The sequence below is a fragment of the Somniosus microcephalus genome, chromosome 30 (assembly GCF_052327205.1).
Source record: "Somniosus microcephalus isolate GS21.2 chromosome 30, FLI_Smic_1.0, whole genome shotgun sequence".
Taxonomy (NCBI): Eukaryota; Metazoa; Chordata; class Chondrichthyes; order Squaliformes; family Somniosidae; genus Somniosus; species Somniosus microcephalus.
This window is the reverse complement of record NC_141016.1, coordinates 6,389,058-6,411,306: the sequence shown is the minus strand read 5'-3', so window position 1 is coordinate 6,411,306 and position 22,249 is coordinate 6,389,058. Positions and strand designations below refer to the sequence as shown.

The window sequence follows — 22,249 nt, the reverse complement described above, 5'->3', positions numbered from 1 at the left end:
CACAATTCATTCTTTTCAGAAGGCCTTTGGGCCTGATGCTTAATTATTGCTTTAAGGCAGGGGGGGTCTCGTTTATCGCTGGGAAAGGAAGACGAGGGTAGTTACATTGCCTCTCACAGGACACAAATGATCACAATCAAGCTGAGCGGTAGCAATTTCAATCTGACTTTTATCAGGTCACAAAAGTGTCCCAAAGTCTGGACCCCTGACCAACTCTGTACCATGTCTTATGGCTAGTTCAAGGCAAGGTGCTTAAAGATGATGTTTCGGTGCTTCTTGCTACAACAGTGAGCCCAATGAACGTGAGCAGAGGTGACGCGCGGAGCTTTTAAAACAGACTACAGCTTAAATCGTTGGCATTCGGAGCCAGGATATGCCCAAATCTTCAGGCCATGCAAAGGGACTTCACCCTGGATTATTTCTTCAACAAAGCACAGTTGTGCCTTTAAAGCTGTGCAGATCCTAGCTCACCTTCCAATCACCAGTTTCAAGGTGTTTGTGATGACTCCATTCAAAACCAGGCCCAGAGACGCTGCTGCAAGTGCAAACACAATGAGTACATTTCATTTGTGCAATCACAAAAATTGAAGAGAACTGCCTGTAACAATGCCACAGATTCAAAAAAGAAACTTCATGGGACTTTAATGTGAAGTATCCCCAACAAAGGTTACCAGGGACTCAAGTATTTTTTCACTCGCTCGCCAAGGACGCTGGGGGAATGGAGCACTCTCCATTCCAACCACCCAGTGTCTCATCGAGTACTCCCCAGGTCAGATGCCTCGACTCCTAGCCCCAGCGTATTATCCCTAATTTAGGGCCAATGTTGTGCTGTGAACCCCATGTCTACCATCGGCCGATAATCGCAGCCCAATGGCTGGCCCAGTGAGATTGACACTGCCCGAATTTCAGGGAGACCTGCGCAGCCAGCAGAGGTAATGGTCATTCAGTCAGTCTGAACTGAAACGCTGCAAGGTCAAGATCAAACCCACTGTATCCAGGTCCCCCTAGTGTTGGTTTGTAATTCAGCAGATAAATAAATCAGACAAGACACCACTGAACTGACTGTACCACTTAGATTGTAACATAGCACAGTTTAGCGGAACAGGAAAAGATGAACTGAAATGGATGCAGAAGGCTAAGATTTCTAAATCTTTTGCCATTTTACTGCCCTCTTCTCCTTAAAGTGCAGGTTCGCTGCCGGGATATGCTTCTCTAATCTTGCCAAGACGTCGTCATTCCTTATGTGATCCAGCAGATTGATCGATCACAACCAAGTCTACACTTTTACGATAGCAAAATACTGCGGATGCTGGAAATCCGAAATAACAACAGGAAATGCTGGAAAAACTCAGCAGGCCAGGCAACATCGGTGGAGAGAGAAACAGAGCTAACGTTTCAGGTCGATGACTTTGTTGTTATTTTGAGTTTACACTTTTCCAGGAGTCAGTGCAGAGCAGGAAGCCCAGCTGAGTTCCTTTCCTTTCGCTAGCCCGGGAGAGTTGAGGCCCATAATCGCACCCCAATCGCTGTCCCAGTTGAGCTCAATCTTCTCCGCACCACACGTGTCACTGGACAACAACGATCGATCAGGAGCAGATTTCCTCTTCCGCCCCCACTCCCTGACCAAAGTAGCGCACGGGTCAACGGCAGTGCACAACTGCAACAAACCTGGCTAACATCAGGCAATGCGGCACAGGATGGGCGAGAACCTGGCACCTTCAGGGGCTGAACACATAATCTGGGCTGACCCTCCCGTGCAGTGCCGAGGGAGTGCTGCGCGGTCGGAGGTGCCGTCTTGCGAGGGCCCGCCTGCCCTCACAGGTGGATGTAAAAGACCCCTTGGCACTATGCAAAGAGCAGGGGAAGTTCTCCCACTGGCTAATATTCATCCCTCAACCAACACTGCTAAAAACAGACGAACTAATCATCTATGTCATTTGCTGTTTGTGGGATCTTGCTGTGCACACTGGTTGCCGCATTTGCCTACACAACAACAGTGACTGCACTTCAAAAATAACTCAGTGTCTAGGAAGCACTTTGGGATGTTCTGAGGAGGTGAAAGGCTCTTTTTGTCCTTTTATGACGTAACCCAATACCAGAAGGATTTTAATAAGAATATTCACCGGCTTGAAGTTGACGGCACGCAAGACCGAACCGATGGGTTTCCCTCACCTAAACAACCTTCCTTCACATCCCCGTTTTCTGTTCTATTCAGCAGCTTCATCAGAAGTATCGTCATCAATGGAGTCAGGAAGGAAATGGCCTGTTGAAGGAAGAACGGAAAACGTTATTTGTCGAATTTATAAAATGGGGGCCACAGGGTGTGCACCTTGTACAAGACGACAGGCTTTAAACTACCAGTGAGGGGTTTTAATGATAGGCCACGCTCCTCTGCTGGCCCTCTTGGTTAAGATACTGTATATGTGAAATTATAAAGACCAGAATAATGAACCTTCATCCCAGACTGTGCAGAGTTCGCGAATGTGAGCCAAGGTGTCAGTGCGGGGGGGTGCGCACCACAATTAGCCTCGTTGTCCCTGAGTGAGAGAGAACAATCTGCCAGGGTGCCATTGCCCATCTCTATCCAGGAAGTGGGTTGTTTGACTGGACTGGGTCGCCTAAAAGCAAGGCACAAGTCATTCAGTGTCAGCCGTGGCTTAGTGGGTCGCACTCCCACCCCTGAGTCAGAATGTTGTGGGTTCAAGTCCCACCAGAGACTTGAGTACAAAAAACCAAAAAAAAATCTAGGCTGACACTCCAGTGCAGCGCTCCCTCAGCGCTGCACTGTTGGAGGTGCCGCCTTTCGGATGAGACGTTAAACCGAGGCCCCGTCTGCTCTCTCAGGTGGACGTAAAAGATCCCATGGCACTATTTCAAAGAGCTGGGGAGTTATCCCCGGTGTCCTATATTTACCCCTCAATCAACGTAACAAAAACAGATTCTCTGATTATTCTCATTGCTGTTTGTGGGAGCTTGCTGTGCGCAAATTGGTTGCTGCGTTTCCTACATTCCAACAGCGACAAAACTTCAAAAGTACTTCATTGGCTGTAAAGCGCTTTGGGACGTCCGGTGGTCGTGAAAGGCGCTATAGAAATGCAAGTCTTTCTTTTCATTCTGCCAAACGAAACGTTACAGCACTTGACTTTAATACAGTGCTACAATATTTTACGTACAAACATGTGCCACGTAGGGACGGTATCACTCTCGGTCCGGGGGTTCTTGTACAGCCACATCTCCTCTGGATGGATAATTCGGTGGAATGGCGTCAAGGTCTCGGAAATCCTGCCGAATACACACAGAGGGTCAGTTTAAGACTTGCGAGAATTGCTTCTTCAATGTCTTTATACACCGTATCAATCCCTTAGTCTGTCAGGAGCGTACGCCGCTGGACAACAGTTTTTTTTTTTAAATACTTCACCGAAATAAAAATCCTCTTGCACTCGAGGTGAAGACGTCGGTGCTGGGGAATGCAACACTCAGTGACAGCATCAATCCTTTCCAGGTCAGGTGCTGGCCCACTGCACGCAAGGTGACGCTCCCTCTCCCCAGCCCCAACAATGCGCCCTAGCTTCAATCTCTGAAGAGAAAAGCTTACCACCTATCACTGACATTTGCCCCCAAGTTCCCCCACAAACTAATTCAGTGAACTTAGGGGTCAGCCGTGGCTCAGTGGGCAGCACTTTCGCCTCTGAGTCAGAAGGTTCTGGGTTCAAGTCCCACTCCAGAGACTCGAGCACACAAGCTAGGCTGACACTCCAAGTGCAGTACTGAGGGAGTGCTGCACTGTCGGAGGAGCCGTCTTTCGGAGGTTCCGTAAAAGATCCCACGACACTATTTGAAGATGATCTGGGGGGGTTCTCCCCGGTGTCCTGGCCAATATTTACCCCTCAACTAACATCACTAAAACAGATTATCTGGTCATTTTCACATTTCTGTTTGTGGGGGCTTGCTGTGCGCAAATTGGCTGCCGCGTTTCTTACATTACAACAGTGACTACACTTCAAAATGTACTTTATTGGCTGCAAAGCACTTTGGGATGACCCGTGGTCGTGAAAGGCGCTCTATAAATGCAAGTCTTTTTTTTGTGCTGTGGCCACTAGGAACTGGTTAAGATTGCACAAACTCATTTCATGCAGGGCCCTCGCACCCAGAAGATGCTGGAGACCGCTGACCCTTTAATGAGTTGGTTTCGACATGTGTTCCAGCTACAGTCGGTCACTCTCCAAAAGAATGCAGAGTACAGCCAGCTCCACAGAAGCATGACTCACCATGCTTCTTAAACCACGGATCTGGGTGAAAGGGCAGTTTTTAAACGCACCATGAAAACTGGCACTTTGAGTGTTTTTTTTTGCTTTTCAAAACAAAAAGTAGCTTAAGTGCCAAAACTCCAGAAAAACTTGCTGGAACCGATGGCTGCTGACAGTTTGTGACCATGCTCAAAATTTAATGCGGGACAAACCACTAGAAAGGAGGTTGCTTCTGGGGAGTTCTGCCAGTAATCTGAAACACTTACAGGAATATTCCAAACAGGAGTAATCTTAGTGTAACTTCACAGATCAGGTTAACCACGACATTCTTCCGCATGTTGACCCGAGTTTTATTTTGTCCGGTGTTTCAGTGCCAATCTGTTTGGAAAGACAAGACCGCCGTGTTAGATGTCCCGTTACCAGAACCGCTCGCAAGCTTTCAGTTATTTTCAGGGGCTCTTTTCTCTGGTGATGTTTCCCCCACCCCCGCCATATTCCATCTGCACCTTATACAAGTCACAGAAAGGAATGCAATGCAAGGCAACAAGTAACTTCCACACTTTGCTCTGATATCCCCCGGGGCGGGTACAGGAAACTTTTGATTTACCGGCACCTAAATAACCGGAAATCTCGGTTAACCGGCAAAATTCAGGAGTAGGTTAAGGTAAGTTTTATTACTTGCCTTCCTCTATCTGTTGCTGTGCAAGGGTGTGGCTGTAGCTGTTGCTAAGCTACAGAGACGCTTGGAACTTGTTGCCATTGTTCTGAAGCTGTTGCTAAGCAACAGGGTTTGTTGCTTTATACGCCGTATCTTTTACTATAGCTTTCGGTTATCCGGAATTTTTGATGAACTGGCACCACGTCGGTCCCGGATAAAAAAAAGTTTCCTGTATTATGAACTAGTTTTATTGCTAATTTCACACACTAGCGATTGGAACGTGTGTTGGACAAGCGTGCAAAAGTGATTCAGCGCACCAAGCTTTGAATCATCGGCTTGTGACTTCAACATTTACCTGCAGGTGGGCGTTTTATTACGTTAATATACGTTACTATGTAAATATCCGTCATCGTTGTAGGAGCAGAGCGGAGGTAGCCTGCGTGTAGCGGAGATTGATTCTTGCAAGTGGAGAGGTCGTGATCTCTGACGAGTTTAAATGACAGGACAAAAGGCTCTTGCAATTTGCAGCCAACACCAAAGTTACAGCCTTGAATCATTCTTTCCTTGAGGGACTTGAGCACACAAAGCTAGGCTGACACTCCCTGTGCAGTGCTGAGGGAGCGCTGCACTGTCGGAGGTGCCGTCTTTTGGATGAGACGTTAAACCGAGGCCCCGTCTGCTTTCTCAGGTGGACTTAAAAGATCCCACGGCACTATTTCGAAGAAGGGCAGGGGAGTTCTCCCCAGTGTCCTGGCCAGTGTTTCTCCCTCAAACAACATAACAAAAACAGATTATCTGGTCATTATCACATTGCCGTTTGTGGGAGCTTGCTGTGTGCAAATTGGCTGCTGCGTTTCCCACATTACAACAGTGATTCCACTTCAAAAAGTACTTCATTGGCTGTAAGACGCTTTGGGACTTCCAGTGGTCATGAAAGGCGCTATATAAATGCAATTCTTTCTTTCTTTCTAATTTCTACTGTGAGTGCAATTTTATTCATTTTGTCAGTGGCGGGTGTCACAGCAGGGTTACAGTGAAAGACCAGGGGCGTATGACTAAATAGAGAGCTCTTGCAAAGAACCAGCGCAGGAATGATGGGCCAAATGGCCTCCTTCTGGGCTGCAAGTTTCTACAATGCTATGATACAGGACGTAATCTCTGCGCTTTCCTCTAAACCCCTGGAGCTTCTGGTTTGCGCAAGTCAGTTGTCCAAAAACCAAATTAATAAAAGGTATTTGATATGCTGTAAATCATTTTCAAGTCCCATTGGCAAGGATTACAGTGGCGTCATATGGCATTGTAAAGCAAGAGTTAAAACACAAGTCTGATTGAGGATTCTTAAACCGAGCCCACTAAGGAGGATGGAGAGGAATATCTGTTTTCCCGCCTCTCCCGGGATGGCTTGTGGGTGGGGTGGGGAGCAACGTTCCCGCTAAGCTGCATGCTTGCGCGGCCACGCAGTAATCTGCCAGGTCCCGCGCAGGCCGCTCACCGGTTTTTACAGTGTAAATACCGCACACGCGCAGACATTTAAAGGGACCGTGAGCATTAAAAGAAACCGGCCACGCAGAACAAAGCGCAGCTGACAGGGAACATTGGTGGGGACTCTATATATTGTGATGCACAAGACATCGCAGTTGTGGGACAGGCCGGATGGACCAGAGTCTTTTCCTGTCCGCCACGGTCGGTAAGAAACCAATATTGCGCGTGGTTTGCTACCAGTTAGGCGGCCGCCACTCTGAGACTAGTTGATGTACCAGCTTCACACTCCAGGATGTCTCGAATTCAAAAACCAGACTCCTCAAACTGAAGTTTAATACCACAGAAGCATAGTTACAGGAGCGGGCCATTCAGCCCCTCAAGCCGATTCAATTAGATCATGGCCGATTTATACCTCAATTCCATTTCCCCATCCTTGCTCCAAATCCCTCGATACACTTATCCAACAAAAATCTATCGAGCTCAGTCTTGAAAACTTCGATTGACTTTTAGCGTCCACAGCCTTTCTGGGAACCGGGGGGAGGGAAGCGGGGAGAATTCCAAATTTCTGCTACACTTTGTGTGAAGAAATGCTTCCTGATTTCCCTCCTAAATGGCCTAACAGTAATTTTAAGATTATGCCCCCTCGTTCTGGATTCCCTCACCAAAGGAAATAGTTTCTCTGTTATCTACCCTATCGAATTCTTTTATCATTTTAAACACCTTGATCAGGTCATCCCTCAATCTTCCACACTCGAGGGAATACAAGCCAAGTTTATCCAACCTGTCCTCATAATTTAACCCTTTAAACCCCATGCAGAAGACTCGTGTAGGCGAAGCTCCGTGGAGTGAAGATGGAGCCTGTTGTGATCGCAGCAGAATAACACTGCGTGCGTGTCAAACTAATTTCCACCATTATCCAATTAACTGGGCACGTCTCAAACTTTGACGTCAGTCACTGAACGACAACTTGGATCACTCGCTCTGCAGCATCACCAACAGCTTCAAACTATCACGATGAATTTAGCAGCCATAATCTGCTCTGCAGTTTTTATAGTGCAGTCACAGAATCATACAGCACAGTAGGAGGCCATTATTGCCTTTGCCAGCTCTTTGGAAGAGCTATCTAATTAGTCCCACTGTCCTGCGCTTTCCCCATAGTCTTGCAATTAAGCGCATAACCAATTTCCTTTTGAAAGATACGACTGAATCTGTTTCCACCGCCCTTTCATGTCATCATAACTTGCTGTGTAATAAAATTTCTAATTTCCCCTGATTCTTTTGCCAATTATCTCCATAGAAACATAGAAGATAGGAGCAGGAGTAGGCCATTTGGGCCCTCGAGCCTGCTCCGCCATTCAATGCGATCATGGCTGATCATCCAAATTCAGTACCCTGTCCCTGCTTTCTCCCCATATCCCTTGATCCCCTTAGCCTTAAGAAATATATCTAACTCCTTGAATATATTTAATGAATTGGCCTCAACTGTCTTCTGTGGTAGAGAATTCCACAGGTTCACCACTCTCTGGGTGAAGAAATTCCTCCTCATCGCAGTCCTAAATGGATTATCCTTATTACCCTTATCCTTAGACTGTGACCCCTGGTTCTGGACTCCCCCGCCATCGGGAACATCCTTCCTGCATCTAGTCTGTCTAGCCCTGTTAGAATTTTATAAGTTTCAATGAGATCCCCTCTCATTCTTCTAAACTCTAGCAAATATAAGCCTAATCGACCCAATCTCTTCATACGTCATTCCTGCCATCCCAGGTATCAGTCTGGTGAATCTTCGCTGCACTCCCTCCATGGCAAGAACATCCTTCCTCAGATAAGGTGACCAAAACTGCACACAATACTCAAGGTGTGGTCTCACCAAGGCCCTGTACAACTGCAGCAAGACATCCTTGTTCCTGTACTCGAATCCTCTCGCTATGAAGGCCAACATACCATTTGCCTTCTTAACCGCCTGCCATACCAGCATGCTTACCTTCAGCGACTGGTGCACAAGGACACCCAGGTCCCGCCAGTGGAAACAGTCCACAACCAATGCTCGCGTTAAGTTCCGCGGCTGTGCAGCGGTCTGGAGGTCCCGCACAGGTTGCATACCAACTTTTAAATGGAAAAATCGGGCCTGCGCAAAATTTGAATGGACCACACAGCCAAAAAAGAGAGGGAACACTGTCCACAACATCCTCTAACCTCTTCCCCCGCATATGGTTACACCGTTTTAAACATTATTGCTAGCTCTAGTTCCCCTATTAAGGAAGCCGCGTTAGATGGCACAAACATTGCCTCGTGCTGTCATGACCTACCAAAGTGTCAAGAGGCACTGTTCAGCTGAACACAAAATCGACTACAATCACCAAAAGAAATATCTATTTTCGATTTGCAACACTTCCCTCTCACATGCACATTTTAATTCAAATCATAAAATACTCAAAGTGCCCAGCAAGTCAGAAGTGAAAAGCTACCATCGGGGGTGTAGAACTGGAAAGGTCACAGAGAATGAGAGGGGGTTGGAGAAAATCCTTCACACACACAGTTGTTGGAGGGAGTGGTGGAAGCAGAGACCACTGCCTCTTTCAAGGGAAAACTTACAAATATTTGGCACAGAGAAAGATTGGGGGCAGTGGAGCGAGAGCACGGGCAGTGGGATTACTGTTGGATGTCTCCAGCAGAGAGCTGGCAAAACCGCTATGGGCCAAATGGCCTCCTTCTGTGCTGTATTCGTCATCAGATCTAATTTTACAGCACAGGAGGCCAGTTGGCCCATCTAGTCTGTGCGGACGGACCTGCTGTGTATTCCCAATGTTTAGGAGATCGAAAAGTGACATGGGATGGGATGGGGGGAGGGAACACATTAACCAGGACCCTGCCCCGTGACAAGACATGATCTGCAAATGCTCAGTGATCAGTCCTTGCTGGAATACAATCTATGAACTGAATCCGGTTCCTCTCAGACGGAATGGGCCGATTCCACCCGAACACACACAGCTGCCCCGGATTACAGCCCCGCCGATCCCGGCTCATCCATTTTAAGATGCTGCAGGTTTAATTTGTACAAAATTAAACCCTGGAGCATCAATAATTGAAAAAACCGGACCGCGCCTTCCCCCGGTGCGGGGTGTCCAGGTGTAAGCTGATCCCAGTCCCCGCTTCCTCCTCCTCCCCGGTGCCGGTGCCCGGGGTGCGCTGTCCCCGGGTCCCTCACTCACTCACCGCCTCCTCCCCGGTCCCGGGGTGCAGGGCCCCGGTGCGATCCCCGGGTGTGAGCTGATTCCCGGGGCCCGCTCCCCTCACTCACCGCCTCGGCCGCCCGGTTACCTGGAAACCCCTGACGTGGCAGCAAGAGGCGACCGGGCCGCGGGGGTCCTGCCGCTCCTCCAGCTACACTGCCTCCCTGCAGGCTGGGCGCGGTACTACACCCTGCACCCCCAACCCCACCACGACCCACCCCCCGACCCCGACCCCGACCCCAGCTTCCACACTCCACAAAGTCTAATCTAGAAATAACAACAGAAAATGCTGGAAAAACTCAGCAGGCCAGGCAACATCCCTGGAGAAAAATTAGAGTCGATGTTTCAGGTGGAAACCCTTCGTCAGGACTGAAAAAGCACAGGAAATGAAACAGATTAAAAGGCCAGTTTGGAGGCTGGGAGAGAACAAAAGAGGTGAAGAGACATTAAGAGGTATTCAAAACCAGACAAGATGGTGATAGGACTGGTGGAGACAAAAGAGGGTTCGAATCCAGCCTCGGGCGACTGCCTGTGTGGAGTTTGCACATTCTCCCCGTGTTTGCGTGGGTTTACTCCGGGTGCTCCGGTTTCCTCCCACAGTCCAAAGATGTGCGGGTTAGGTTGATTGGCTATGATAAATTGACCCTTAGTGTTAGGGGGATTGAGTACGTGGGGTTACGGGGATAGGGTGGGATATGTGTTGCTGTAGGGGTTACGGGGATCGGGTGGGATATGTGTCGGTGCAGGCTCGATGGGCCGAAATGGCCTCTATCTGCACTGTGTGGTTTCTGTGATTTCTGTGATTAGGTAGAGCCATCTTTTGTCTCTTTACCAGTCCTATCACCATCTCCTCTCATTTTGAATACCTCTTAATGTCTCTTCACTTCTCTTTTGTTCATTCATCCCCATCTTAAGGCTAAAGGGATCAAGGGATATGGAGAGAAGGCAGGAACAGGGTACTGAATTTGGATGATCAGCCATGATCGCATTGAATGGCGGAGCAGGCTTGAGGGGCCGAATGGCCTACTCCTGCTCCTATCTTCTATGTTTCCAGTTCCCAGCCCCCAAACTGACCTTTAATCTGTTTCATTTCCTGTGTTTTTTCAGTCCTGACAAAGGGTTTCGACCTGAAACGTTGACCCTATTTCTCTCTCCAGGGATGTTGCCTGGCCTGCTTAGTTTTTCCAGCATTTTCTGTTGTTATTTCCACAAAGTCTCAGCTGCCCGGGTCCCAAGCTCTGGAATTCTCTCCCTAAACCTCTCCACCTCTCCTCCCTCTTTTAAGACGCTCCTTAAAACCTACCTCTCTGACCAAGCTTTTGATCACCTCTCCTAATATGTGCCTCCATCTCAAATGTTGTCGAATATGCCTGTGTCAGCCGTGGCTCAGTGGGTAGCACCCTCACCTCTCAAATCAGAAAGTTGTGGGTTCAAGTTCCACTCCAGAGACATATAGACTGACACAAAAATATAGGCTGACAATCCAGTGCAGTACTGACGGAGCGCTGCACTGTCCGAGGTGCCGTCTTTTGGATGAGACGTTAAACCAAGGCCCCATCTACCCTCTCAGGTGAACATAAAAGATCCCATGGCACTATTTCAAAGAAGAGATGGGGAATTCTGTCCTGGCTAATATTTATCCCTCAATCAACATTTGTAAAACTGATTATCTGGTCATTATCAAACTTCTGTGTGCAAATTGTATGCCGTATTTCTTACATTACAACAGTGACTACACTTCAAAAAGTTCTTCATTGGCTGTAAAGAGACATCCGGTGGTCATGAAAGACACTATATAAATGCAAATCTTCCTTTCACTTTTTCTTTTAATTACGCTCCTGTGAAGCACCTTGAGACATTTTGCTACGTTAAAGGCGCTGTATAAATACAAGCTGTTGTAAACATCTAAATCCATGTTCCTGTTGGTTTGCATAGATCCCACAGCTCTTCACAGAATCATAGAATAGCACAGCACAGAAGGAGGCCATTTTGTCCATCGTGTCTGCGCCGGCTCTTTCGAAGAGTAATCCAGTTAATCCCACTCCCCTGCTGTTTCCCAATATCCCTGCAATTTTTTCTCCTTCAAGTATTTATCCAATTCCCTTTTGAAGACTACTATTGAATCTGTTTCCACCGCCCTATCAGGCAGCGCATTCCAAATCCTAACCACTCGTTGCATAAAAAAGTTTTTCCTCCTGTCGCCTCTGGTTCTTTTACCAATCACCTTAAATCTGTGGCCTCTGGTTATCGACCCTTCAGCCATTGGAAACGGTATCTCTTTATTTACTCTCTCTAAACCCTTCATGTTCTGACTCAGGATGTATCCAACCAGTCAGCAGCACTAATGACAGCCCTTGCCTAACAAAGGTCCATGAGATTCAAACAGAATGAACCACAACAAAAACCATTTTTATTCATTCACGGGATGTGGGCGTCGCTGGCAAGGCCAGCATTTATTGCCCATTTCTAACTGCCCCTGAGAAGGTGGCGGTGAGCCGCCTTCTTGAACCGCTGCAGTCCCGTGTGGTGAAGGTGCTCCCACAGTGCTGTTAGGGAGGGAATTCCAGGATTTTGACCCAGTGACGATGAAGGAACGGCCGATATACTTCTAAGTCAGGATGGTGTGTGACTTGGAGGGGAGCTAGTGAGCAGCTTGTACCTGATTCTGCAACAAGCGTTTCTGCCCTGCCAAGCTCTTGTGCTCCAGTCATGTAGAAAATCTACCCTCCCTTAGGGAAGAGTGACCATAATATGATAGAATTTTTATATTGAGTTTGAAAGCGATTTAGTTAAATCCGAAAGTAGGGTCTTAAATCTAAAGACAAAGCAAACTACGTAGGTATGAGAGGCGAGTTGGCTAAGGTAGATTAGAAAATTACTTTAAAAGGTATGGCTAGCATTTAAAGAATTAATACATAATTTACAACAAGCCTGAGGATTGGGAGGATTTTAGAATTCTGCAAAGGAGGACCAAGAAAATGATAAAGAAAGGGAAAATAAAATATGAGAGTAAACTAGCGAGAGACATAAAAACAGATTGTAAAGGCTTCTATAGGTATGTAAAAAGGAAAAGATTAGCAAAAGTAAATGTGGGTCCCTTACAGGCTGAGACAGGAGAAATTATAATGTGGAATAAGGAAATGGCAGGGAAATTAAACAAATACTTTGGGCTGGATTTTCTCAATGGAGACGTGTTGGAGGCGTGACTGCTACTTGCTTGGTTTCAGTCCCACCTCCATCAGCCTCTGGCCAACCAGCGGGATCTTCCCCTGATTGATCTTGTTAAGCCCGCCCAGCGGGCTCAGCAGGCCAATTAGAGGGTCGTCAGTGACAGAGCACGTCAACGTATGACGTGTCATCTGTCAAGAATTTTTGAAAGAAGAAAAGTCATCATTTGACAGCTCTGTGAAGCTGTCAAACACTGACATTCTGTGTAGTTTGATGAGACCTTGTGTTCAGGATTCATCAAACCTTTCTACTTTGTAGAAATCAGATGACTGTTGGATCGGAGGATGCAACAGCCAGTCTGTGATCTCGATAATGGAGATGTCAGGACTCCGGTTCCACAGCGGCTGAAGGCTGTAGGCAGAAACAAAGGTAAGTTCACATTTTCTAACACTCACCTCACATACTTACCACGCCACACTTGCACCCATCACTCACCTCTACATTGCACTTTCAGACCCCTCTGACCCCCTCCGACCTCCTACTCAGCTCATACATCCTGGCGGGGTTCCCCGAGGTCGGGAAGCCCACACTTTGGAACGAAAAATGGGGATAATCCTATTTCTGCCTGTTAACTACCTGTTAACAGGCAGTTAATAGGCTTTAAACCCTTTCCCGCCTCGAGGAGATGGGACCCGGGGCAGGAAGGCTTCCCGCCTCCTGGCAAGAGGGCACGGAGGCGGATTTCATTTCCTGCTTTTTTCTCAGTTCTGACGAAGGGTTTCGACCTGAAACGTTGACTCTATTCCTCTCTCCACGGATGTTGCCTGGCCTGCTGAGTTTTTCCAGCATTTTCTGTTATTTTAATTAACATCGCAGTGTCTGGTCCGTATTCTGTGTGACACACAGCCAATCAGCCACAGGAGTGGCACTAACTTAGGCTCATTTTAAGGAGTGTCTCTTGAAAGTGAACATAGATCCATACAACAACAACAAATTGTAATTATATAGCACCTTTAATGTAGTCAAATGTCCCAAGGCGCTTCACAGGAGCGTTATCAAACAAAATGTGACACCGAGCCATAGAAGGAGAAATGAGGGCAGGTGACCAAAAGCTTGGTCAAAGAGGTAGGTTTTAAGGAGCGTCTTAAAGGAGGAGAGAGAGGTAGCGAGGCGGAGAGGTTTAGGCAGGGAATTCCAGAGCTTGGGGCCTAGGCAACAGAAGGCACGGCCGCCAATGGTTGAGCAATTACAATCAGGGATGCTCAAGAGGGCAGAATTGGAGGAGCGCAGATATCTCGGGGGGGTAGTGGGGCTGAAGGAGATTACAGAGTTAGGGAGGGGTGGGGCCATGGAGGGATTTGAAAACAAGGATGAGAATTTTGAAATCGAGGCGCTGCTTAACCGGGAGCCAATGTAGGTCAGCGAGCACAGGGGTGACGGGCGAACGGGACTTGGTGCGAGTCAGGACACGGGCAGCCGAGTTTTGGATGACCTCAAGTTTACGTAGGGTGGAATGTGGGAGGCCAGCCAGGAGTGCGTTGGAATAGTCCAGTCTAGAGGTAACAAAGGCATGGATGAGGGTTTCAGCAGCAGATGAGCTGAGGCAAGGGCGGAGACCGGCGATGTTACGGAGGTGGAAATAGGCGGTCTTAGTTATTCTGCGGATATGTGGTCGGAAGCTCATTTCAGGGTCAAATATGACACCAAGGTTGCGAACTGTGTGGCTCAGCCTCAGACATGTTAGGGAGAGGGATGGAGTCAGTGGCTAGGGAACGGAGTTTGTGGCGGGGACCGAAAACAATGGCTTCGGTCTTCCCAATATTTAATTGGAGAAAATTTCTGCTCATCCAGAACTGGATGTCGGACAAGCAGTCTGACAATTTAGACACCGTAGAGGGATCGAGAGAAGTGGTGGTGAGGTAGAGCTGGGTGTCGTCAGCGTACATGTGGAAACTGATGCTACCTCCACTACAGTTTGTAATCTGCATCATTTGTGATCATAAAAGTTGACCTGGAACATTTATAGCATTAAAAATGTCAACAAAAAGTCCATGGTGCCTGAACCGTTAATTCTGTTTCTCTCTCCACAGATGCTGCCTGACCGGCTGAGTGTTTCCAGCATTTTCTGGTTTTATTTCAGGTGTCCAGCATCCGCAGTATTTAGCTTTTGCCATACTAGATCTGTCCGATTCTGTCCTATTTCCCCTCAACAATATCTATTTTCCATTTCTGCTTCCCTGCATCAGAAGAATCACTCCACTTCTTTGGAGGTGAAGGGCTTTGGGATGTCAAAGGTGCTATGTGTTATAAATCTCATCATCATAAAGAAACGACTCATGAAATAACGGCCAGCTGGTGGCGCTGTCCAAGGAGTACAAATACTCGGGCATGGGCCCAGCTTGCTCAGGGACATTTTGTAAGACAGGAACTAGTGAAGTACAACTAGACCTCCATGTTTTGAAACAAGTTGATTAAAGCCTTGTCTTATACTCAAACCAAGTGCGTAGTGAGTTTTATTATGTTACTATGTCAATGCAAGTATCGTAGGTTCAGTCGAAGGGGGGGGGAATCTGTGATTAAAGTGAGTCTTTGTTACGAAAGAGTGAACCAACTTTAATGGAAACAAGTTAGGCAATGTACAGATCCATACTAAATACTCCAAAAAGGACTGACCGGTGTCACCAAAAGTCATGGGGCAACACCATAAAGATCGTCTAAATCTGTTGCAGAGAAAATGTGCTTAAAGCTCATTGTAGAAGCGCTTTTACATCATATCCAGACCTGCGAACCGCACTTTCCTCCTGTACCTTTATTTCCGTGTGTAGGCACTGACGTTAGAAAACTACTAGGCACTTGGTCTAAGCGTTAAACAAAGCTTTAATCAACTGTTTTACAACATGGAGGTCTAGTTGTGTCCTTCACTAGTTCCTGTTAAGAATGTCCTGCGCAAGCTGGGCCCATGCCCGAGTATTTATATTCTCCCTGGACAGCACCACCCGTAGGCCGCTCAGTATTATTTCATAAGTCTTTCTTTCATGAATGACTGATTCATGTCAGGCACCATTAATATACCGTGAACATGTGTCAAAACAAGGTTATCAAAAGATTACTTCTGGTGCCCATTAGCAAGCATAGAAAGGGAATTAGGAACGGAGGAATTGCTAGATGGAGAAGACAACAAGGTCTATTTGGATCGCCTTCCACCATCCTCGTAGTCGCATCATGCAATGATAATGGAGCTGTTGGCTCATCATCAATCTCCATCCATTAGTCTACAGACCCATGGTGAAATTATAAAATTACCAAACAATGTGATCTGATGAAATATTACTGTAGTGTCCGAGTATAAATAATACACGGACTGCAGGAGAACAATAATAACAGGTATTTACTGAACAGGGGGTAAGTTAAAACTGACGTACAGAAGCCTGCTATGGCTTTATATACAGGGGTGGTCACTGCCGGTACTGCAGTATAGAATCAGTTCTTCTCTTAAAGGTACATACACAACAATTCCTCCCCTTTTAGATAAACAGTACATAACATTCATTTAACAACTAAAAATAATAACTAATTACAATTACAATTTTCTCTGTACTATATACATCAACTGAAATAATAATTTATAAGTTCAGTCTTTGAGGAGGCTTCCTGATCCTGACTCGATAGCGCCTTTCTCGAGTATCCTGTTCTTGCGGCGGAGTTGATTCTGGCTCATTGTCATTGGTTGGTTCGTCAGCTTCCAATACCACTGCTTCTGAGGTAGACGCAATCTGTACTTCGGGTTGATTACCAGGTGCACCTGCTCGTGGTATGGGTTTGGCTTGTTCCTGTGACTCTAGAATCTGGTCAGCATGGCGTCTCACGATGCTCTCTCCAACGTCCACTGTGTACATTAATGGTCCCTGCTGTGTGCATATCGTTCCTGGCTGCCATTTTTCTGTTCGGTAGTCGCGGGCCAAGACTGGTTGCCCTATCTTGAAGCTCCTGGTTGGCTTCTCATTGTTGTGCTGGAATTGCTTATCCTCAACATCTTGTCTTATGTTTGGTTTGAGAAAATCCAGGCGACATCTTAGCCTTCGGTTGAAGAACATTACGGCTGGAGCTTGGTTGGTGACTGCATGTGTTGCATTCCGGTAAGCAAACAAGAAATTATCCACCTTGTGTTGCAGTGGTATGTCGTCATTATACATTGCCTTTATGGCCTTTTTAAAGGTCTGAAGAAACCTCTCAGCCAATCCATTTGTGGCTGGATGATATGGGGCAGATGTGTAATGTTTCACCCCATTATTCCTCAGAAACCTCCGGAAATCCTCGGACACAAACTGTGGCCCATTGTCGGAGCAAATCTGTTCTGGCAAGCCATTCCTGGCGAAGATGGTCCGTAGGACTGCAATAGTTTTCTCCGTGGTGGTGGAGGACATTTTGATGACCTCTGGCCATTTCGAATGGGCGTCCACAGCGACTAGGAACATTGAGTCCATAAATGGACCAGCAAAATCAATGTGTACCCGTTGCCATGGAGATGAGGGCCACTCCCATGGATGTAGCGGGGCCTGTGGTGGAGCGTTTTGGACCTTCTGGCATCCTGTGCATCTCTTGGTCATATCCTCGATTTCTTGATCGATTCCCGGCCACCACACAAACGCCCTGGCTAGGCTCTTCATTTTTACCCCTCCCAGATGACCCTCATGAAGCTCATTGAGCACTCTATCTCTCAACTTGGGTGGAATTACCATTCGGGATCCACACATCAAGGTCCCCCGGCACACTGACAGCTGTTCTCTCCTTGGTGAGAATGCTGGCAACAGTGAGTCGCCATGTGCTGGCCATCCCTTCACCGTCAAATCATAGACCCGAGAGAGTGTCGGGTCATTTCGGGTTTCCTTCTCTATACTTGTAACAGGTAGACATTCGACTATGGTCGCATGGAATATCTCAACAGGGTGCTTCCTCTACCGTAGGCAACGGTAGGCGCGACAGCCCATCAGCGTTTCCATGCTGTTTCGTACCCTTGTCGTACTGATGTGCCCCTAGAAAAAGTGACCATCTTTGCAGCCGTTGCGCCGTCATCACCGGAACGCCCTTCTTTGGGTTAAAAATGGAGAGCAGGGGCTGATGATCAGTCAGTAGGGTGAATTTCTGCCCGTGCAGATAGTGATTGAACTTCTTCACCCCCCACACCAGGCTGAGGGCCTCCCTGTCAATCTGGGCGTAGTTACGCTCGGCTGAGGTTAACGAGCGCGACACAAAGGCTATTGGCCTCTCTGAACCGTCAAGGAATTTGTGTGACAGCACCGCTCCGATGCCATAGGGAGACGCATCACATGCTAACCGAATCGGTAGTGTTGGATTGTAGTGGGCCAATACTTCTTTTGAAGTGATTAGGCATTTACATTTCTGAAAGGCACGCTTACACTCATCACTCCATTTCCATGTTACTCCAGTTTGCAGTAGAGCGTTCAGTGGGTGCAGAATTGTAGATAAATTCGGCAAGAACTTATGGTAGTAGTTCACCAACCCGAGGAACGACCTCAGTTGCGACACATTTTCCGGTGCTGGAGCCTTGACTACAGCCTCAATCTTGTCCGGCGACTTATGCAACCCTTCCTCATCAATCATGTGGCCACAATACGAGATTTGTCTCCTGAAGAACTTGCATTTGGGGCGGTTGGCTCGTAGCCCATATTCCTGTAATCTCGTGAGCACCTGCTCCAGGTTGGCAAGGTGTTCACTGTCATTTTCGCCCGTAACCAGGATGTCGTCCAAATAACACTGGGTCCCCGGGATCCCTTGCAGGACTTGTTCCATCGCCCTCTGCCAAATAGCCGGGGCTGATGCTACCCCGAATACCAGTCGATTGTACTGGTATAGGCCTTTGTGAGTGTTTATCGTGAGGTATTTCCTAGACGCTTCTTCCACCTCCATTTGTAGATACGCTTGGGCCAGATCAATCTTTGTATAGCGTTTCCCTCCAGATAGTGAGGCGAATATATCTTCTATCCGTGGAAGTGGATATTGTACTGTGTGCAGGACTGGGTTCACAGTTACCTTGAAGTCCCCACAGATGCGAACCTTCTTCGGTTCCCCAGGCGTGCTGCTCAATGATTTCTTCATTACAGGAACGATGGGTGTGGCCCACTCGCTCCAGTCCACCTTGGACAGCACACCCGAACGCTCCAGACTCTCCAGCTCTGCTTCAACGGCTGGGCGGATCGCGTAAGGTACCGGTCTGGCCTTAAAAAATTTTGGGTTTGCGTTATCTTCGATTTTTATCGTTGCCGTTACTCCTTTTAGAGTCCCAAGTCCTTGTTGGAACACTTCTTTCGCGTCAGTTAGAATCTTTGACAGTCGTCCAGGTGTGACGTCATCATACTTTTTATCAGTCACAGTTAGCGCCTGAATGGAACGCCAATCCAATTGTATTTTTCAGATCCATTCACGTCCCAATAATGGTGGTCCTCCATCTGGCAGTATATATAGATACAGTTTCTGTGTTTCCTTGCCGTTGTATTCAACTGGCACCCTTATTTTTCCTCTGGGGTAGACTTTTTGCCCCGTGTATGTCTTCAATACAATGGACGTGTCCTTCAAGGGTATGTGTGAGAATAGCCGCTCATAGTCTCGTCGATTCATGACAGTTAGGGCTGATCCTGTGTCCAATTCCATCTTTACTGGGGACCCTGCTATCATGAGGGTGACCCAAATGGTTCGGTGATCCTCCTTTGTGATCACGTTGTGTAACTTTAGACAACTTAGTCTCCTGCTCCCAGAGTCCTTATCACTCTCCTGATCTTCCGAACTACTGTTTGTCAATTTCTTTACTTTCTTGTACTTTTCCTTAGTAGTTCTTGTAGTGTTGGTTTTCTTTCCCGACCTGCAGGCTCTTGCTATGTGTCCCATTTTCCCACATTGCCTGCATACTTTGTCCTTAACCCAGCAGTCCTTCTGATCATGGGTTGTTCTGCCGCAGCGATAGCACTTCTCTGCTCCATACGCCATTTCGTTAGCGCTGTATTCCTGTGGTTTCTGTTGTATTTCCACAGCTCCCCGTGCTGCTGCTTCGTAGGATACTGCCACACTGAAAGCCTGTTCTAGCGTCAGGTCCTTTTCCGAAAGTAGTCGTTTCTGGGTTCCTTCACTCTGGAGCCCGCAGACAAACTTATCCCATAAGGTGTCTGCCAGTCCTGCTCCGAACTGGCAGTGCTTCGGTAACTTGCGTAGTTCCGTAAGATAGTCAGCATTGCTCTCATCTTTGTGCTGGTTTCTTTTATGGAACTTGAATCTTTCTGCTATCAGCAGCAGTGTAGGGTTTAGGTGTTCCTGTAAGATATTAACAATCTCCTCAAAACTTTTCTCCATTGGTTTAGCTGGGGTAATTAAATTCCGCAATAGGCCGTACGTTCTCGCGCCCATCAAATTTAATAATACCGACGCCTTCTTTCCATCGGCCACCTCATTTGCCTTGCAGTACACTTCAACTCTTTCCACATACGTGGTCCAGTCTTCTACCTCGTTGTCGAAAGCAGTGATACTGCCACTTTTCGGCATCTTGGGCGATTTAAAATGGCGCCTCCCGCGCTTTTTCTTCTTCACCAATGGATTAAAATGGCGCCTCCCGCGCTTTTCCTTTTTCCTCAATGGAATAAAATGGCGCCTCCCGCACTTTTCCTTCTTCCCCTTGCTGCCACGCTGCTCCTAGCGTTCTGCAGGGTAATGGCGGCGACCCGCGGCTTCGGCGCGTCTCACTTTTCCTTCCCCTTGTTTTATTTTTGCTACGCTGCCCGGTTCTTGAGCACCGATTGCGCCCTATGCGCTCCACCCTCTCTCTCTCTCTTTTCCTCCCAACGACGCTGCACGGCTCCTTTTTCAGAGCCGCTCGATCGAGCCCAAGCCCGCCACAGTCCGGAAGGGTCAGCGCGCTACCTGCTACCAGCACGATTTGCTGGAACACCTCGACTGGGGAGCCAAGCCCAGCTCTCCACAGCCTCCCCTGCAATTCTCCGAACTCCGATGGATTCCTGGGCGGTTGCCCGCGGTCGACGCCCGTTGCTCTGACTTCGACCTCCAAGAAGCTTCTCTTCAGGGAAAGATCCCCGTGAGGTGATGCAGTACTGCAGGTGAGTTCGAACCTGCCCGTCGCCAGTGTAGTGTCCGAGTATAAATAATACACGGACTGCAGGAGAACAATAATAACAGGTATTTACTGAACAGAGGGTAAGTTAAAACTGACGTACAGAAGCCTGCTATGGATTTATATACAGGGGTGGTCACTGCCGGTACTGCAGTATAGAATCAGTTCTTCTCTTAAAGGTACATACACAACAATTACAGTGTAATGCAGACTTGTGTTACTCACTGTGCATCTCTGCTGCTTTTCCCTGGTTGCCTGGCGCTGGTTTTCATTACTTCTTTGTGCTTGCTGTTTCTCCCATTTCCTCTGGCACTCTCTCCATTGCCCAGGACCGACACAGGTCTAGCGCACAAACCAATGATTGTTTATTAAAAGTACAGCGAGCCCCCCAACATGGTGATGGTTGCAAAAGAAATCCCTAAGCACCGCTTCTGAATTTACTTCACCTTCTCCCTATTTTCCAGCCTGGGTTCTTCATTAATGTTCCTCAGAAAGAGATAGAGAGAGAGAGAGAAAGAAAGAAGCAAGACTCAAAACCTGGTGTTTGTGCAAGACCCTCCTCTCCATTTGGAACCCTCATCCTTGCGCCCCCATCCCTCAGCCTTGACTCTTGGAGACCAGAATGAAAGACCAGAATGAAAGCCCGACCATCAACAGGGAACATGATGAGAAATCAAGATCAGAAGCCAGACCAGCTACCTACCTTAAACACCTCTACTACGAAAGCTGAAAGAGAACCAATCACTTGGGGTGGAAATTGAAGCGACAAACTATTCTAAAGGGGGAACAGAAAAGAGACAAAGGAAAATGGGAACTCGGCTCAGCTGATGTGCTGGAGGATGTGACACTCTCGTGTGACCTGACAGTGGGAGGACATCGTGATGTCAGCTCCAGCTCATGAATCCATCACAATGGAGCAGAGAAAATGCAGAGAAAGCCGGGCAAGTTGGCATCTGAAGGAGAAAGAGGTTGAACAATTTGGGCTGGGTCGCTGTTTCTGTTCAGGCTTTCTCTGTCTCTCTGAATGAGCACAGATCACCCATGTCACTGGGTCCAACGAGCAGGGTGGACGTGAGGTCCACAGTGAGTCCTCAGCAATTACGTTATCCCCATTGTGGAGCTCGTTGTATTTTTCCCCCCCTCACCTGAGAGATGGTGAAATCTTCTACAAATTCCATTCAACATAACCATGTCTGGGTCCATTCCATGGGACTGACTGGTAACATCCAAAGAAAAGGTTTTTAAAAAGCACACACACCGTTTATTTAGCAAAGAATGACTTCTTAACTCCAGCCTCAGAACTCAACTAACCAGCAAACCGAATCCGCTT

General features: G+C 47.5%; 1 protein-coding gene across 4 annotated transcripts in view; it reads right to left on the bottom strand.

Moving 5' to 3' along the window:
* Positions 1–21,226, bottom strand: part of LOC147097882 (phospholipid phosphatase 5-like) — a 34,473-nt gene extending 13,247 nt beyond the window's left edge. The window contains exons 1-5 of one of the 4 annotated variants that reach the window (XM_085970931.1): positions 21,145–21,226; positions 4,514–4,625; positions 3,174–3,282; positions 2,173–2,263; positions 472–535 (exon numbers count right to left, since the gene is read on the bottom strand). In XM_085970931.1, the coding sequence (XP_085827057.1) occupies positions 472–535; positions 2,173–2,263; positions 3,174–3,282; positions 4,514–4,584 (335 nt within the window). In that variant the 5' untranslated portion in view covers positions 4,585–4,625; positions 21,145–21,226. Of the gene's footprint in view, positions 1–471; positions 536–2,172; positions 2,264–3,173; positions 3,283–4,513; positions 4,626–9,600; positions 9,758–21,144 lie in introns of those variants that run through there. The other 3 variants (XM_085970928.1, XM_085970930.1, XM_085970927.1) reach the window with 3 other exon arrangements.
* Positions 21,227–22,249: the final 1,023 nt, after the last annotated feature.